Consider the following 19,579-nt stretch of genomic DNA (forward strand, 5'->3'; position numbering starts at 1 on the left):
CTCATCTAATATACTACATCATAATGAAGGCATCTGCCAAGCAACTCTGCTAAGCCCTGAGACTTGGTGGTAAATAGACTGTCACAGACACTGCCCTCCAGGGACCCACAGTGTAGGTGGGGAGATGATCAACAAATAATCTACCAAAACATGAAGACCTGTATTAACTGGATGACAAACACTATTTTTATTTGTTTTACTTAATATAGATCAAGAGCATTTTTTCATATTACTAAGTTACTCAAAAAATATTTTCATGACTGTGACTTTCAAAAAACTCCCCCTTGGTTTCCTGTTCTATCAAATGAGTCCCTTTCTTGCAGAAACCCTGCACATTAAAAGTTCGAATAGCACCCAGGTATCGTGCTCCCTGCCGCAGACACAGCAGTGAGGAGGGCAGGCCTTCTTTCAGAGGCAGCATGGAACCTGGCAGCCCCGGGGTCCAGGCCTGACTTTGTCACCTAGTTGCTACGCGACCTTGGTCACTGTTCCCTAGCCCGTGTGCCTCCGCTCAGTTCTCTGCTGAATGGTGGGTGGTAACGGTACACACCTCACAGGTAGCAGGAGACTAAATGAGAATCTGTGAAAAGGAGCTTAACTCCTTCCCTTGGAGCTTATGTACTCGTTGGGGGAGGCAGAGAGTAAAGATTTTGAAACGCCTTTTAAATATTCAAAATCCTCGGGTGGGGGGGGGGGATGGGGGGAGGAGGAAGAAACTGCAAAGGGGGAAAGTAGAAGAGAGAAAGGAGGGAGAGGAAAGGATGGAGGGATGCGAGGAAAAGGAGGAAGGGAGGAAGGGCCTAGTCAGAACATTCCAAAGATACGATTATGCCAGTGCGCTCGGAGCGATGCTTAATCCAATTCTGCGCACCGGGAGATCTTAAATAAGCCCAGGAAGGAATCAGAAAAATAAAGGGCGGGCCGGGTGGGGTGGGGCGCGGGGAGGTCTCGGCCTGCCTTGCTCCCCTCGCGCTCACCGCCCTTCTTTTGCCCTCCTCGCGCAGAGAGCGGGTTCGCCGACACGCTGACGCCCGCGCGCCTAGGCCAGGCCCGCTTCAGCGCCTGCCTGCCGCCCAGCAGCCACGACGCGGCCAACTTCGACAACAACGAGCTCGAGAACAACCAGGTGGTGGCCAAGCTGGGCCACCTGGCGCTGGGCCGCGCCCCAGGCCCGCCCCCCGCGGACCACGCGGCCGCCGCCATCCCGTGCGGGCCCCGCGAGCGCCAGCGGCCCTCGTCGTCGCCGGCGCTGCTCGAGGCCGACCTGCGCTTCCACGCGACGCGCGGGCCCGACGTGAGCCTGTCGCTCGACCGCAAGGTGGCCTGCGCGCCGCGCCCCGACGGCGGCCGCACCCTCGTCTTCTCCGAGCGCCCACTGCGGCCCGGCGAGAGCCTCTTCGTGGAAGTGGGCCGCCCGGGGCTGGCGGCGCCCGGCGCGCTGGCCTTCGGCATCACGTCGTGCGACCCGGGCGGGCTCCGGCCTGCCGAGCTGCCCGCGGACCCCGACGCGCTCATCGACCGCAAGGAGTACTGGGTGGTGGCGCGCGCCGGGCCGGTGCCGAGCGGCGGCGACGCGCTCAGCTTCACGCTGCGACCCGGCGGCGACGTGCTCCTGGGCGTCAACGGGCGCCCGCGCGGCCGCCTGCTCTGCGTCGACACCACGCAGGCGCTCTGGGCTTTCTTCGCCGTGCGCGGCGGCGCCGCCGGCCAGCTGCGCCTCCTCGGTGAGTCCCCCGACTGCGCGTGCGCGGGGCAACCCGGCGCCGCTGGATAGGTGTCAGCTCCAGCAGCCGCTGAAACCCAGCCAGCAGTCCTCCAGACTTGAGCACGCAGCAGAACCGTCTGGCCTCCACTTAGTTTCCGATTCAGTAGAGGTGGGCCCCCAGAAGATGCATTTCTAACCAAGGCCCCGGGGATGCCCATCCCTGGACCACACCCTGTCCATACCAACCCAAGTAACCCGCTGGTGTTAGGAATTTTTCCCCCCATTATTATGCTTTATTATATGCATGTTTTCACATTATATAGAGTATATTACGTGCCAGAGATAAAGAAAATACAGCTACATTTAAAAGAGGAAAATGAGAATAACATCATCCACAGAAAATAGGATGCAGGCTTGAACCACCACATTTTGAGATTGATTTTTGCATTCATTCATGCCACACATAAACACGGAGTGCACCCCGCCTCCAGCTATGGGCCAATCCGTGAGCTCCCAAGATGGGCAGGGCGGAGGACTGGATACAGCCCTTGGACCTCCTCGCATCCTCTCGGGCACCCAGGTGGAGATTTGCACAGTGTGATGTTCGCTACAGCAGAGGGGCTTCTCTTCTCTCCAGCTTGGTGGAGCCGGGCTGGTGGTCAGGGAAGGCTTCCAGAGAGCATAGCTCTGTTTTTGAGTTTTAGGAAGTCCAAACAGTGACAGAAACAATGAATGCTTCATATGTCACGTCATTCAGTTTTATCCTCCTGATACCCCTGTAAAACCAGTATCATTATCCATGAAGATGCATTCAGTGTAGAAAGGGAGCGATGACCTGCATGGTGCGGCTGTGAGGATGAAATGATGAGGTGCATACAATGCTTTTAGCAGGCGCCTGCCACATGCAGCATGTTTAGTAAGTAGCATTAGTAATGACAGTGACTTGCTGTTTAGTTGAAGACAGAGGAGGAACAGGGTGGCAGTGGTTGTCATTTGGTTGGTTTGGGGTTTGTTTAAGGGACCATCAGACATAGTCATCATTTCAGCCTGAACTAAGTTGCCGAGTTCCCACTGGGGCTTTGCAAGAACTAAGCCTAGAGTCCTTCTCCGCCTCCCCAGCACCCCTAGGAGAACCAGGATGAGCCTTTGAGTAGGCAGGAGGAGAAGATAGAACAGCATTTGGAGGCCAGAGACTTGCCCTCCTCATCCCTATCTGACAGCAGCCCTGGTGCTGTAATCTGTCCATCAGTCCTCTAGTAGGGCACAGGACGGGGTGTGTCTCTTCACATCAGAAATAACCATCATTTCCTGAACCAACAGTTCAGGGAAGAAAACCCATTCATGTTGAACACTAGTCAGGAGTCTTCTAGTTGCAAGTAACAAAACCCCACTCACAGTGCCCTAAGCAAAAGGAATTTGGGGAGTACCCACATACCGTAGCAGTCTGGGAGTGTATTGGATGGATTCAGGAACAGCTGGATCTAGGTGTTGAAAGTATGTCATCAGGATTCTACTTCTCATTCCATCTCAAAGTCCAGATTCTGGATGGATCCAGAATGGATCCAGATGGATCCTCCATCTACTTCTCTTTCCAGCTTTACTTTCCTCGGTGTTGGCTTCACTCTCAGGCACACCCTACAGCACCAGGCTTTTCTGTTAAAGGAATGGGTCTCTTCTTTCCTAGTGGTGCTAGTGAAAATCACAGAATTTGGGCTTGTTGGCCTTGCTTGAGTTATGTGCCCTTCACTGGTAAAGAATCCACCTGCAATGCTGGAGAAAGTGAAAGTGAAACTGAAGTCACTCAGTCGTGTCCGACCCTTTGCGACCTCATGGACTGTAGCCCACCAGGCTCCTCTGTCCATGGGATTCTTCAGGCAAGAATACTAGAGTGGGTTGCCATTTCCTTCTCCAGGGGACCCCGGTTCAATTCCCAGGTCGGGAAGATCTGCTGGAGAAGGGAGAGGCTACCTACTCTAGTATTCCTGGGCTTCCCTGGTGGCTCAGATGATAAAGAATCCACCTGTAATGCGGGAGATCTGGTTCGATCCCTGGGTTGAGAAGATTCCCTAGAGAAGGGAATGGCAACTCACTCCAGTAATCTGGCCTGGAGAATTCCATGGACAGAGAAACCTGGCAGGCTATGGTCCATGGGGTCGCAAAGAGTCGGACACGACTGACCAACTTTCTCTTTCACTTTCCCTGAACCACCATTGAGACCAAGGATAGAAGTTCTTTCTTATTGGCTTGGCCTGGGTCGTGTGCATGAGGGTGAAGCAGTACCTCCAACAAAATTCCAGTGCTGTTTCTGAAACAAGAATGGAGGTCAGGCTGACACAGACCAGATGTCTACCCCACTTGTACGATGCCATCAGTTCTTAGCAGAATCCCACGCAGTAGCTCTCGTCCTCTATTAGATCCATGAGAAGTGAAGGTGCAAAGCAGTGAAGAGCCAGGGACTAGCAGAGCAGAGCCCACCTCCCATGTCCCTGATGGAGTCTCTTTGGTCTCAGGAACCCTACAGTCCAGCCCTGCGACCACATCCCCGTCAGGGTCCCTCAGCGGCTCCCAGGACGACAGCGACTCCGACATGGCCTTCAGTGTCAACCAGTCCTCCTCAGCATCTGAGTCATCCCTGGGTAAGGACGTGTGGAGCCTCGGGGGTGCAGGGAGATGGGCTGCACTGGGGGCAGTGCCAGCCCTTCCTGACCTTGCGCCCACCCCCGCGCCCCCTCCTGGAGGGAGGAGGAACATCTGGATGTGGCATTCCAAAGGGTGATAACGCTGCTTGCTGCTCGGGGGAGGAGCATAGGAAAAGGGGCAAAACCCGGAAGAAAAACTGAAATCCGTGTCTCCCAGAGTTGTCCCCCCATGGGTTCTGCCGCAGAGGCTCTGCCCTCGGGGTTGCCCAGCAGAGCCCCTCTGGGAACCACGAGTTGAGGTCTGCCTGCTCTCCCTTTCCGCAGTGACGGCACCCAGCTCCCCGCTGAGCCCGCCCGTGTCGCCCGCGTTCTCCCCGCCCGAGCTGTCGGGCAGCAAGAACAGCGAGTGCGCAGTGTGCTTCGACGGCGAGGTGGACACGGTCATCTACACGTGCGGACACATGTGCCTGTGCCACGGGTGCGGCCTGCGGCTCAAGAGGCAGGCCCGGGCCTGCTGCCCCATCTGCCGGCGGCCCATCAAGGACGTCATTAAGATCTACAGGCCCTAGCCTGGCCCGCCCACGGGCCTTGACCAGAGCAAGGTCAGCTTTCTGAAGCCCACCCCCCCTGGGCCAGGCACCCACCATGGCCGCCAGGGAGCCCAAGGGCCCTGCCATCTCGCCCGCCACCCTGCAGTGGTGGGCACGGCGTGACAGTCGTGGAGATGAGGCCCCCGGGGGCCCGAGTCCAAGTGAGGGTTGCTTCTGGCCTGAAAGTGCTGTGCCCCCAAAAGGCCGTCCCCCCGTGATCTCAGCTGGGAGCCTGTCCTGCGTGCAATGCCTTCTGCTGGGGTTGGTTGAGTGTGTGTGCGAGAGGGGGTGGGCTGAGAATGACTGAGAGAAACCCATTGGTATTTATCCAGGGATCCGGGCTCTAGGAGGTTATTTAACACTAAGGAATGTGCAATCTGGAGCCCAGACGGCAGCGGGACAAGAAGCTGTTCACTTTCTGAGGCTATGACGTCAGCTGGTTTTGAATATACGGAACCTGCACCTAAACAGAACTCCCACGGATGGTATAGGAAAGGGACACTCAGATTTTCTAAGGCGAGGAAAAAATAGCTCATTGTTTACAGCTCCAAAGCGGCAACTCCTCGGGGGTGGGGGTGGGGGTGGGGGTGGGGGTGGGGGGTAGGTGGGTGGAGAACCTAAAAGAACAATTTGCTTTTTTAGTATCTAACTCAGTCTCTCAGTCTCCGAGAGCAGTTCTGATGGGTGCTGGGGCCAGAGCTCTGGGTGGTGTCCCTAGAAGCCTTGTCACCCCTTCGCCCCCAGACCACCTAATAATAAGTGCTACACCCCTTGACTCCATCCGTAAATGCTTTCAGTCTGTACCACCCTCACCATCTCCAAGAAAATAAAACAACAGGTCCCCTTTTCCTGGGGGAGGGAAAGAATCCTAGACGCCAGAGAGCCCCCTGGGGTTGGAAAGGGCCACTCCTCAGCTCTCCAGTTTTCCTGCTGAAATGCTAGGCCTGGCATTCGCCAGCAGCTGTGAGCATCACCAAGGTGACCTGCTGCCAAGTAGAGGGCGGAAGCGTGGCTTTGCCACCATCTTTATTCTGATTCTCAGCTCATCTTCCCCTGCTGATTACTGAGATGTTACCTGATCATTAGGATGTTAGCTAGAAACTGAGACACTCTCTGAAAATGCTGACCTTGTGACTCTCCCCCTCCCCAGGGCAATTTGCTGGGCGTTTTCTAGGCCCCTGGCCCTGCTTCCCCTCCCTTACCCCCTCACCCCTGCCCGGCCCGTCTCTGCAGACTCCCAGACCGTTGGCAGGCCTGCAGTTCCCGTCTGGGCCCCACCTCTTCCCTGTCTTGTGCTGTGTCTTTAGGGAGGGCCCCGAGCCTCTCTGTTTCTCACTTCCCGATCTGTCTAAGAAGAATCCTAGCACCTGCCCACGCCGGAGCTCTTGGGAGGACCAGCACAACATTCTACAAAGTCCAAGGCACCTTGTGAAGAACAGGTATTTTTATTCCAGTTCCTAATCTGCTCATCTATTGAGGAAGACAAGGAAAGGAGGACATTCAGAGTTTATGCATTCATACAACACATTTTGCTGGGTGTCTGGAGGCCCCTTCTGTAGATCAAGTCTCATAAGGCCAGTCAGTCCATGCCCTTGTGGTGCTCCGGGTCTTGGACTATCTGCTTCTTCGCTTGGTATTCTGACCTGCTCTCAGCTTCAGAAACCCTCCTCTTGCCCCTGCAGGAATCCCTGATTGTTTTTTGGTTTTTTTTCCCCTCATGAACTTGGGAACTACACCCAGATTTTAATTTCACAGCAGAACCTTCAGGGGAGCAACTGAGACTCCACCATTTGCCAAATTAAGAGTTTGCAAACCTAGGCAGTGCTCAGTGCCCAGCTGAATTTGGTCAGCTGAATTTTTCCCCCTCGTATTGGGTGTGGGCACGGCCATGCACAGGCCCCAGGAGAGGGCTCATCACCCCCCGGGCTGGTGTTCTCCAGGCAGCAGCTCCCCCGCCTGGATTGAGCCACAGTCACGAGCCCCGGAAGTCTCTGCAGCCGGCGCCTCTCTCCTGTCACCTCGGGTTCCAGCCTGGCTCAGTGCAGCCGTGGCCAGGAATCCAGCGACCTGGGGCCTGGACCCAGGGCGGACCAGGACGTGTGCCTGGTGACTTGTCACCTGGGAAGGAGGGAGCTCGTGGCCTGTGTAACTCGCTCTGCAGCCGCTATTAGTAGCATCCCCATTTCCAAGAGGCGTTAAAGGGGTGTTTAGACGTTTCCTGTAAACCGATTTATTCAGCACTGCAGAGAGCTGCCCACACTGCCCTCTAGGTTCTGTCTGGAGAAGGGACAGGAGTAAAGAGACGGGAACCATGGTCCTTTGTTTGGCAGCCCTGAGTTCCCTGCATGGCACTGGAGAGGTGTGTCCCCACGCCAATCCTGCGAGGCAGGTCTTCGTACCACATTGAAGACACCACCGATTATAAAATGCACCATTCTGTGTGCCACTAAGGGAAAAATACTGCCAATTTTAACTCTAAGGTGCCACAGCTATACAATTCATTTTATTCAGACAAGTTATGTAGAAAAGCTGTGTTCTTTAGAATCAGTGGGATCTGCTATTACCCCATTTGGCAGGTGAGAAAACTGAGGTCCACGAAGTGAAGCAGGAGGTGGCAGGACTGGGCTTCAAGCCTGGTGGTGCCTGGTGCCGAATCCCACACTCTCCACTGCCTCTCCCCAGGTCCAGAAAGCTCAAGAAATTGCTTGAGTTTTCTTCCTTGAAGCTCGCCTGGGCAGCCCCTGGAGAGAGCCGGGCACGTGCTCCTGTGTGAGGGTTCCAGCCCCAGACTGACGCCTCTTGGCCACCCGAAGCCTGGGAAGATCCATGTCCTTTCTTTCAGGCTCATCTGCCCACTGCCACCTTCTCCTGGCCTCTTCCTAGTACATGCGGGCACCCGTCTGGGGCAACCTGGGGGAGAGCCTTGTCCCATTCACCTTCCTGGGCCCTGTGACCACCACCCTCTTAAGCAGGGCCCCCTTGGGGGGGGGGGAGACCAGAAGATGCCCCCTTTGTTGTGATCTGGTGCCACCAGAGAAATCTGGCTGTTTCCAAGTCAAGATAAACTCCTTTGTCTAGCCCATTCTCGGAACTGGGAGTCTCCTGGGATTTAGCTACCTGGGGCAGCTGCTCCCTGAAGTGTTACAAGACTTTTTCAGCCATCCACAACTCCTGGTCAGCAGGGCCTGTGTTCTGGAGACAGGGACGGGGAACTGGGTCTAAAGACGAGCCTGCAGGCAGCGCATGACACAGAGCAGGAGGTGGACAGATTTGCAGACTTGTATTTGACCTGTCCAGCGCTGGGTCCTGTGATGACACATAGTAGGTCCTCATTAAAGGTTTCCTGAGCAGTCCAGAGATCCGGTTATGAGTGTTCAAGGATTTGGTAAAACATCATGTACACGTGCACGCAGAGTCATTCAATGAACATGTGCTGAGCATCTACTAACTGTGGAGTGCAAGGAGGACCAACTGAGGGACAGGACCCCAGCTCTGATGTCAGAGGGAAGGACATCATGAGACATTTGGGGCAGAGTTCGAGGGTTCTCTTGGCTGTTCTGTTGCCTTGGGGGTCTGTCTTAGCACACAACTGCTTTCCAGACCCAGAGACCCCCGCACACTTCAGAAACCCTTCTCTGCACTAGGAATGCCAGGCACCTTACAGTCAGCAAACTTCTGCTGAAATGGCCTTTGGCAGAACCGTTAAGGGCCCCACCAACTAATGATGGCCCTCAGGCCTTGCCAGGGAGGGAGATGTGGGGAAAGAGCTACCTGCCACTTTCAGGCCTTGGGACAGGTGGCTAGAGATCAATCCCCAAGTGGCCAGGGAACCCCGTCATTTCCAGAATATGAGTGCACAAAGTTGGCAAATGAGAGGCAGTCTCCTTCCGCCGCTCACTCTGGTCTCTGCCCTGGTTCTGGCAGAGAGGCTCTGGCTCAGGAACACGCGGCCTCTCTCCGTGTCTAATTGTCTCACCGTCTTTCTAACGAGATGACTTGTACAACAATCTGTCCGTGCCTTATGAAAGTGTCCGTGCACTTTTAATCCTTTTTAAGAGCAACTTTAAAAAGTGGGCCAGGGACTAGCATACATGGTAGTGTTCTAGAAATGTGTGGTAATCACTGAAACTTCGGCCGTGTGTATTTGATGTTGGAGTGAAGAAGTGTATGTTCCCCATCCCGCCCCTCTACTACCTGTGTACAGACCTTTTTAGAAATGTCTTGTTTCTTATTTTTCTGATTCAACATTGTGACCCTCCAGCACAGACTAATCTTTGGGGATCTGTAATAAAGGTTTCAAAACCTGAGGGCAGTGGGTTGGGAAGGGTTTGCACTGGTCCTGTGTGTTGTGTTTTTGCGTGTTGTGTGTTTTGATTTTTGTCTGTTTTTATTTGTTTTATATTAACATAATTTTCCTGTTTAAGAAAACAAATACAACTTTGGCTTGTTAAAAAAGAAAGTCTCTTCAGGACTGTTTTAAAAAATCACAATTACCTACATTGTTGGGGAGTGGAGGTGAGGGATACAAATCATTGCCAGCCTTGAGAAAATAATTTGCAAAATGTCTACAGAACCCTAAGAATATTCAAACCTTTTGCCAAGTAACTCCTAAGAAAATATCCTCAGGAACTAATTCTTATTGAGGATAAGCTCCATATTTAAAGATGGTCATTACAGCATTATTTATAACAATGAAAAACTAGAAACAACCCTAATGACCAATAACTAGGGTTTATAGTTGTCCCTCATTCTTTGCTCACAGGATTGGCTCCAGGACCACCACCACCACCACCCCACCTTGGAATATCCACAGGTGCCCAAATCACTTCTATAGAATAGTATTTGCATTTGACCTATGCACATCCTCCCTATACTTTAAGTCATCTCTGGAGTACCTCAGTCAGTCAGTCAGTTCAGTCGCCCAGTCATGTCCAACTCTTTGCGACCCCATGAATCACAGCACGCCAGGCCTCCCTGTCCATCACCAACTCCCAGAGTTTACTCAAACTCATGCCCATTGAGTCAGTGATGCCATCCAACCATCTCATTCCCTGTCGTCCCCTTCTCCTCCTGCCCCCAATCCCTCCCAGCATCAGGGTCTTTTCCAATGAGCCAACTCTTCGCACGAGGTGGCCAAAGTATCGGAGTTTCAACTTCAGCATCAGTCCTTCCAATGAACACCCAGGACTGATCTCCTTTAGGATGGACTGGTTGGATCTCCTTGCAGTCCAAGGGACTCTCAAGAGTCTTCTCCAACACCACAGTTCAAAAGCATCAATTTTTTGGTGCTCAGCTTTCTTCACAGTCCAACTCTCACATCCATGCATGACCACTGGAGTGGCATGACACTGGAGTACCTAACACAACACAAATGCTATTTAAATGCTGCCAGTGCAACAAATTCAAGTTCTGCTTTTTGTAAATTTATGGAATTTTTGTTTCAAATATTTTCCATCTGAGGCTGGTTGAATTCACAAATGCAGAGCCTGCAAATGTGGAAAACCAACTGTACTTGTCAGAGTTCTTGGTTACAAGTGACAGAAACCCAGCTGGCATGAAGATTGGTTCAAGATGGTGGAATAGAAGGACATGCACTCATCTCCTTCTGTGAGGGCACCAAAATCACAGCTGGCTGTTGGATAATTGACAGGAGGATGCTGGGACCCACCAGAAAAAGATACCTCCACATCCAAAGACAAAGGAGAAGTCGCAATGAGACAGTAGGAGGGACACAATCATGATAAAATCAAATTCCATACCCAATAGGTGGGCAACCCACAAAATGGAGAACAGTTCTGAAAGGTCACGCTGACCACAGGCGGGAAAGCGCCAGCTGGAAAATGCTGACGGAGAAGCCCCCGCCAGAAAGTCCCGGATAAGACATCCACCAATCAACAGCCCGTTGCCAGACAGAATGATGGACGCAAAGGCGCCAAGACTCCGGCCAATCAAAAACTGACACGAGACCGAAAAGTCCAATCAGCACCCTAGAGCCCGATTCTAACCATATATGGAAAGGTCCCGCCACTTCCGCATCCGCCAGGGTATATAAGTGTCTCCCCCCCTTCCTGCCAGTTGCAGACTCCCGCTTTCCCCCCCTGCTCCTCCCTGGGAGCTCTGCCCGGGAGCGATTGCCCAATAAAGCCTCTTAACACTCAGGCGCTCTCTTCATCCTGCCGAGGTGTTCTTACAAGTTCTACCAAAGTCCTTCCAGTGTTATGAAGGTTCTGAGCCCCACAGCAGGCTTCCCAGCTTGGGGATCCAGCAAAGGTAATAGGAATCCCCAGGGAGCCTGACTTTGCAGGCCAGTGGGACTTGACCATAGGACTTACACAGAGACTCCAGTCTTGGCACAACAAAGTCTTGTGCACACCAGGACCCAGGGGAGAGGAGCAGTGACCCCATAAGATGCCGAGCCAGACCTACCTGCTAGTGTGGAGGCTCTCCTGTGGAGGCAGGGGGTGGCAGTGGCCGTGGCTCGCTGTGGGGACTGGGACACTGGCAGCAGCAGTCCTGGGAGGTGCCCCTTGGCATGAGCCCTCTTGGAGGCCACCATTAACCCTGCCATAGAGCCTGTAGACTCCAGGGCTGGGTTGCCTCATGCCAAACAACTAACAGAGGGAGCAGAGCTCCACTCATCAACAGACAATTGTGTTACAGTTTAACTGAGGACTGCCCTGTCCACCAGAGCAAGACCCAGTTTTTCCCACCACTAGTCTTCCCCATCAGGAAGCTTACACAAGCTTCATCCACCAGAGGGCAGACAGAAGAAGCAAGAACCTCAATCCTGTAGCTGCCAGAATGAAAACTATATCACAGAAAGCTGATCAAAATGAAGAGGATTATGTCCCCAGAGGAAGAGACAAGATAAAACCCCAGAAAAACAACTAAATGAAGTGGAGATAGGCAACCTTCAGAAAAACAATTCAGAATAATGGTTGTAAAGATGAACCAGGATCTTGGAAAAAGAATGGAGAAGATGCAAGAAATGTTTACCAAAGACCTAGAAGAACTAAAGGACAAACAGATGGATAATACACTAGAAGGAATCCATAGCAGAAAAACTGAGGCAGAAGCACGAATAAATGACTTGGAGGACAGAACGGTGGAAATCACTGCAGCAGAACAGAATAGGGAGAAAAGAAATGAAGACAGCCCAAGAGACCTCTGGGACAACATTAAACACGAACAGCTGCATTATAGAGGCCTCAGAAGGAGAGAGAGAGAAAGGGCCTGAGAGAATATTTGAAGAGATAGTAGCTGAAAACTTCCCTGTCGTGGGAAAGGAAATATCCAGCCAAGTCCAGGAAGTGCAGAGGGCCAGGCAGGATAAACCTAAGGGAGAACACACTGAGAAACATAGTAATCAAACTGACAAAAATTAAAGACAAAGTATCAAAAGCAACAAGGGAAAAACAACAGATAACATACAAGGGAACTCTCATAAGATGATCAGCTGATTTCTCAACAGAAACTCTAAAAGCCAGAAAGGAATGGCATGATATATTTAAAGTGATAAAAGGGAAGAACCTACAACCAAGAATACTCTGTCCAGCAAAACTCTTGTTCAGATTTGACAGAGAAATCAAAAACTTTACAGGTAAGCAAAAGTTAAGAGAATTCAGCACCACCAAACCATTTTCACAACAAATGCTAAAGGAACCACTCTAGGCAGGAAATGCAACAGAAGGAAAAAACCTACAAAAAAGAAATCCAAAACAATTAAGAAAATGGTAACAGGATCATACATATCAATAATTACCTTAAATGTAAATGGATTAAATGCACCAACCGAAAGACATAGACTGGCTGAGTGGATGAAAACACGTGCATACATGCACTTCCATTTACCACATCACTCTACTTAACCCCCCAGATTGTAATTATTTTATATTGTTAGGTTAATCATGTTTCCACTATGGCTTGCAATTGTAATTATCTTTTACTTTTTGTCTGACTGTTGATTGTGGAAACCGATAAACATCTTTTACTATTCTTAAAAAAAAAAAAGAGAAACCCAGCTGGAACTGGCTTTGAGGAGATTAAAAGGCTCAGGTAACTGAGAAGTTCCATATCAAAACCTAAGAACTCACTGGGGGTGCATTTTGATCTGGAATCTGAAGAGTTGCAACAGGATGTGGTCTGTCCCCCATTCCCAGGAAGCCCTAGGAGACAGCTGACAGCAGGTCCAAGCTACATCCTGCCTTTGAGCAATCCCCGAGTGGACCAAACGATCATGTGCCCCTTCCTTGGCCAATCATGGAAGCCAGGGCTGTGCTCACCTCCACCCAATAGCCACACCTGTTAAATTAAGAGTTGAGGGTGGGAATCACCGACTGGAGGGAAAAATTGGAGCAATGAAGAAGGAAAGCTGGGCAGGGAGGAACAATAGATGTCTAAAAAATGTTGACTAAAACATGGTACAGATACATCCCCAGGTATTAATGGACTGTGAAGCCAGACAGCCAGGTCCTCACCACGACATTGGGCCAGACACTTAACCTTTTTGTGTCTCGGTTTCCTCACCTACAAAGCAAGAATAATAAGAGCTCCTGGTTTAGGATGAACATGAGTATTACTGAGCTCATTCAAGTGATGTGCGAAGCACAGCGTTTGGAACTCAGCAAACAGTTTATAACACAAGAACATGTTTATATTAAAATATACTGGGGAAATCAAGATATGAAACTGCACATACAAAAACAACCCACAAATAATGGTGGAATATCTAAATAGACATTTCTTGAAAGAAGATATACAGATGGCCCAAAAGCACATGAAAAGATCCCCAGCATCACTAATTATTAGAGAAATGCTAATCAAAACTACAGTGAGATATCACCTCACACTGGTCAAAATGGCCATCATCAAAAGATCTACAAGCAATAAATGCTGGAGATGGTGTAGAGAAAAGGGAATTCTCCTACACTGTTGGTAGGAATGTAAATTGGTACAGCCACTATGGAGAAAAGTATGGAAGTTCTTTAAAAAACTAAAGATAGAACCAGATAAAGATATGATAAAGATAAGATATGATAAAGATAAAGATATGACCCAGCAATCCCAATCCTGGGCATATACCCAGAGAAAGCCATAATTCAAAAGCAAGCATGAATCCCAATTGCAGCACTATTTACAATAGCCAGGATATGGAAGCAACCTAAATGTCCATCAATAGAGGAATGGATAAAGGTGTGGTACATATATACAATGGGATATTACTCAGCCATTAGAAAGAATGAAATAAACCATTTGCAACAATATGGATAGACCTAGAGATTAACATGCTGAGTAAGTCAGATGCAGAAAGACAAATATCACGTGATATTGCTTATATGTGGAATCTAAAAAAGCGGGGGTACAAATGAACTTATTTACAAAACAGAAGTAGAATCATGGGTGTAGAAAACAAGCTTATGATCTCCAGGAGATAAGGAGAGGAGGGTGGGATAATTTGGGAGATTGGGGCTGACATACACACACTGATGTGCTGTGCTTAGTCACTCAGTCCGCTCTGACTTTGCAACCTGACCGCAGCCCGCCAGGCTCCTCTGTCCATGGGGATTTTCCAGGCAGGAATACTGGAATGGGTTGCCATGCCTTTCTCAGCGGATCTTCCTAACCCAGGAATTGAGCTGGGGTCTCCTGCATTGCAGGCAGGTTCTTTACCAGCTGAGCTACCTAGAAAGCCCCATATAAACACTACTATGTGCAAAATAGGTAACTAATAATAACCTGCTGTGTAGCACAACGAACTCTACTCAATACTCTGTAATGGCCTATGTGGGAAAAGAATTAAAACAAAAAGACTGGATGTATGTGTATATATAATTGACTCACTTTGCTTAATACCTGAAACTAATACAACACTGTAAATCAGCTACACCTCAATAAAAACTCAAAAGACAAAACGAAAACAAATAACCAAAAAAAAAAAAAAAAACTGTGTTCCACATACACTCTGAGCTCATGGATGTTTTAAAAAATTAATGACCAATAGCCTCAAAATCTGACCAAGCATTGGAATGACCAAAAGAAAAGAAACAAAATGCCCATGGGAATGTATCTGGGTGATGGCATTATTGGTAAATTTTTTCCCATTATGTTTTCCAATTTTTCTTTAATAACCAGTTATTACTTTTAAACTTCTTATTAGGAAAAATGATCTCTCTACTCTGCAAAAACCAACAGGAACAACTGGCCCTTGCTGCAGTTCATCAGAAATTCCCAGGCTGATTGTCTGCATTTGAGATCCAAATTTAGTCATGGTAGAGATAAGGACCTGTAAGTTTCTAGGCGAGGCCGGGCCAGGCTGACCAGTTTGGCTGGGCTTCCTCCAGGACAGGCTTTAGCGTCCAGATTTCTGGGGTGGAACTTTACAGTGGTATCAGGCGTGGGGCAAAGGGGGAAGTGAAATTACTGCCCAGGCATGTTCCTCCTGACTTGTTAGAACAGTCCAGTTGGTGACATTGAATTTTAGGGGCAAAAGAGAAATGAACCAGGATTTATTAAACAGAAGAAATCATGATTTGCACACATTCTCTCAATGAATCTTCACAAAAATATTTGTCTCCTTAATTGACAGGGAGGAAACCAGACTCCCTCCAATGTATAAGTAGTATTAGATCCCAGGTATGCCTGCTCCCTCAGAGGACAGAGGAGACTGGCATGATGCAGTCCACGAGGTCGCAAAGAGTTGGACACAATTTAGTGACGACAACAAATGCCTGCTCCAGAGTAAAGGCGAAACAGTTCAGAGGTACAATTTGCACCCTATCCCTTAGGTCTCAAAGGCAGAGTCTGCCCAGAACATAGGCTTCTTTCTCTCCTTCTGTGTATCCTTTTCATGATATCAGCCACTTCTACTGAGCCAGGAGATATTTTCTTGGATGCCATCTAATAATCAAGATTTTTTTTAAGGAAACTGGTCGGGGGCGGGGGGGACGGGGGGGGGGGAATAAAAGACCATCTTTATCTTAGTTCTTTTGGTTATAAGAGATTGAAACCCAGCTCCAGAAAAAACCTAAGAAAAAACTCACACAGCTAAACAAATCATTCTAGCTTCAGGAATGGCTGGATCCAGGTGTTCACATGAGGTTATTGGATATCTACTCCTGTCTCTCAGTTCTACTGTCCTCTTGGTTGACATCATGATTGGGCAAGCTCTCCCTTTGTGGTAACAAAGAAGTCCTCCAGGAGCTCCTAACTCATATCATGCCAGCTTAGTAACTCTTTTGAAAAGTTTCAGGGCTGTCTTTATTTCCATTGACCACTTCGGTGAAAAGCTTAATCCCCTGAACCAATCTCTGTCACATACCCACACCTGATACAAAACTAGATATGACATGGCCTTTTCCCTCAAGAATCAACCAATCTGGAAAGGGAAGGAAGCCCCCAAACCAGACATGTTCAGATCAGTGCAGTTCTGAGGCTCCTGGATCAAATCCAAGTCACAAAGGCTCTGAACCATTTGGTGATAATTACATTAAGCACCCTTCTTTTTCCTGGAAGTTCAAGCTGGACCATGAACTCAGTCACATCATATTCTTGTCTAATGCTTCAGAATACAAAGCCCACGCCCTGACCCTCAGCATCCCTGATGCAGCTGGCCTTAGGGGAGTTTTGCCACAGTATATACATGGAGATTTCTCTTTCCCTCGTTCCCTGGGTTCCTGCATGACAACAATCAATGATAATAGCAAACTGTTTAATGATCACTTACTATGTGGTAGGGCTTCCCAAGTGGTGCTAGGGGTAAAGAACCTGCCTCCCGATGCAGGAGACGGCGGTTCGATCCTTGGATTGGGAAGGCCCCCTGGAGAAGGAAATGGCAACCCACTCCGGTATCCTGCCTGGGAAACCCCATGGCCAGAGGAGCCTGGTGGGCTACAGTCCATGGGGTCACAAAAGAGTTGGACACGACTTAGCAACCAAAACAAATGGAGAGAAAACCAGGACTCAGACAGAGTAACTTTTCCCCCCAGTCTATGGCCTCTCAAAAACAAAAGAATTTCTTCTCTTTCTTTTTTTAATTTTTTTTTTTAGCAGATGAAATCTTTTTTTTCCATTTATTTGTATTAGTAGGAGGCTAATTACTTTACAAAATTGTAGTGGTTTTTGCCATACATTGACATGAATCAGCCATGGATTTACATGTGTTCCCCATCCCGATCCCCCCTCCCACCTCCCTCCCCATCCCATCCCTCTGGGTCATCCCAGTGCACCAGCCCCGAGCACTTGTCTCATGCATCCAACCTGGGCTGGAGATCTGTTTCACAATTGATAATATACATGTTTCAATGCTATTCTCTCAGATCATCCCACCCTCACCTTCTCCCACAGAGTCTAAAAGTCTGTTCTATACATCTGTGTCTCTTTTTCTGTCTTGCATATAGGGTTATCGTTACCATCTTTCTAAATTCCATATATATATGTGTTAGTATACTGCATTGGTGTTTTTCTTTCTGGCTTACTTCACTCTGTATAATGGGCTCCAGTTTCATCCATCTCATTAGAACTGATTCAAATGAATTCTTTTTAATGGCTGAGTAGTATTCCATGGTGTATATGTACCACAGCTTTCTTACCCATTCGTCTGCTGATGGGCATCTAGGTTGCCTCCATGTCCTGGCTATTATAAACAGTGCTGCGATGAACACTGGGGTGCACGTGTCTCTTTCAGATCTGGTTTCCTCGGTGTGTATGCCCAGGAGTGGGATTGCTGGGTCATATGGCAGTTCTATTTCCAGTTTTTTAAGGAATCTCCACACTGTTCTCCATAGCGGCTGTACTAGTTTGCATTCCCACCAACAGTGTAAGAGGGTTCCCTTTTCTCCACACCCTCTCCAGCGTTTATTGCTTGTAGACTTTTGGATAGCAGCCATCCTGACTGGCTCTTATCTTTACTTTAGTAATGATTTCCCAGAATCTAAACTTAGTGATTTTTCCAGGGCAAGTGGGCCTAAAACACATGCACCTGTGTTTTCAAGCCCTACAAACAGCCATTCAGGGAAGCATTATGGTCCCATTTTACAGACAGGGAAAGAGAGGTTCAGAGAGTGCAATGCCCTGCCTGAATCACACAGCTTGTGAGCTATGGAGCCCAGGATATGAATCAAGTCTGGCTCCTTCCACGGCATCACAGCTTGTCTGCGAGTAAATTATGTGTGGGGTGGGGGAGTGGATGTGGAGGAAGAGAAGAAGGGGAAAGAGAAGAGAGAGAAGGAAAAGTGAGAGAGGAGGGGACGGAAGAGAAGAGGAGGGGAGGGACCCAGACTCAGCACCTAGAAGGGCAAGGAGAGGGAAGAGCTGTGTCAGGCTGGGTCCTTAACTTACATAATGTCCATTAGTCCAATTCCAGGGACAGAAAATCTTTGCCTCTCCCTTCAGGCTCGAGTCTCCTGGCTCTTGGAAGCTGATCTTGGCTCCCACACAGAGATGTGGAAAACATGAACTTTCCAGGCATCCAGCTATGGGAACCAAGCCCCAATCTTGGCTGTTAAATGCACCCAGGAGAAGCTTCCAGAAGCCCCTGGGGCAGCTGCCACAGAGTGCTCTGAGCAGGCTGGTCCCACTTCCTCAGCCCCTGCCCCTCCTGGCTATGACATGCCCAGGTCTAAACCTTTCTCTCTGAATTCAGAGCCTCAGACTCCCCTCTTGCCTCTCTCCCATGCTAGGGAAAGACTTCGGCCATCCTTTGAGGAGTCTGGGGGAACTACTCAGGAGTCAGCCAGACAGGCCGGAGGTCATGGCCACACTCAGAACAACAAGCTGGGGCACTTTGGTCTCCCCAAGATGCCTCCAGGGGATACCGTTCATCCGGACGTCTGCGCGGATGAGATCGGGAGGCGCGTCTCTGCGCCTCTTCACTGCCTCTAGGTGGGGCTATAGAGGCACTCGCTCCCCAGGTCCTGAGCGAGCTGGTGTGAAAGCTTAGTCGCTCGGTCGTGTCCGACTCTTTGCGACCCCATGGACTGTAGCCTGCCAGGCTCCTCTGTCCATGGGATTCTTCAGGCAAGAATACCGGAGTGGGCAGCCATTCCCTTCTCCAGGGGGTCTTCCCGACCCAGGGATCAAACCCGGTCTCCTGCGTTGGAGGTAGATTCTTTACCGACTGAGTCACCAGGGAAGCCCTGTGAGGGGGCCACATCCTGGCTTCTCAGTTCCCAGCAGGCAGACCCAGTGTGATGCAGCCCAGCATGGGGTGGGGTGGGGGGATGAGAACGCGGGCTCGGGAGGCAGACAGGCCTGAAGGTCCTGCCTCTGCTGTGGAGCAAGTTACGGGCCTTCTCTGAGCCTCTGCATCCTTGAGGGAAGGGTGCAAGCCCCCGTGGGTGACCAGGCTGCTGTGTGTCAGGAAGGGGCTGGCACGTCGGCGGTGCCCAGCATGGCGGTCACTGTCTCTGCCGGTACTGTAGGCCCACCACGCCACTCCCCTGTCAGTCCTCCCGATCCCAGCCTGGCCGGGGCCACCTCTGCCCCTGCAGTCCCCTGGACCTCCCTCTGGGCCTGTACTACCTCAAGGAGTGGGCTCAGGACACGGCTGGCAGCCTCTGCGAGTGACCAGCCCGGGGCTCCCAAACAGCAGAACCTTGGTTTCAACACCTCCCTCCCGCAGCATGGAATTTCTGGCAGTAGCAACATCT

The 19,579-nt window shown here is 50.2% G+C and overlaps 1 protein-coding gene across 1 annotated transcript in view; it reads left to right on the forward strand.

The window, feature by feature from the left end:
- Window positions 1–9,263, forward strand: part of NEURL1B (neuralized E3 ubiquitin protein ligase 1B) — a 44,437-nt gene extending 35,174 nt beyond the window's left edge. Inside the window, exons 3-5 of the mRNA XM_043887320.1 lie at window positions 1,005–1,724; window positions 4,216–4,341; window positions 4,669–9,263. Of these exons, the coding sequence (XP_043743255.1) occupies window positions 1,005–1,724; window positions 4,216–4,341; window positions 4,669–4,913 (1,091 nt within the window). The 3' untranslated portion in view covers window positions 4,914–9,263. The remainder of the gene's footprint in view (window positions 1–1,004; window positions 1,725–4,215; window positions 4,342–4,668) is intronic.
- The last annotated feature ends 10,316 nt before the right edge of the window (window positions 9,264–19,579 follow it).

Source organism: Cervus elaphus, chromosome 25 (assembly GCF_910594005.1).
Source record: "Cervus elaphus chromosome 25, mCerEla1.1, whole genome shotgun sequence".
NCBI lineage: Eukaryota > Metazoa > Chordata > Mammalia > Artiodactyla > Cervidae > Cervus > Cervus elaphus.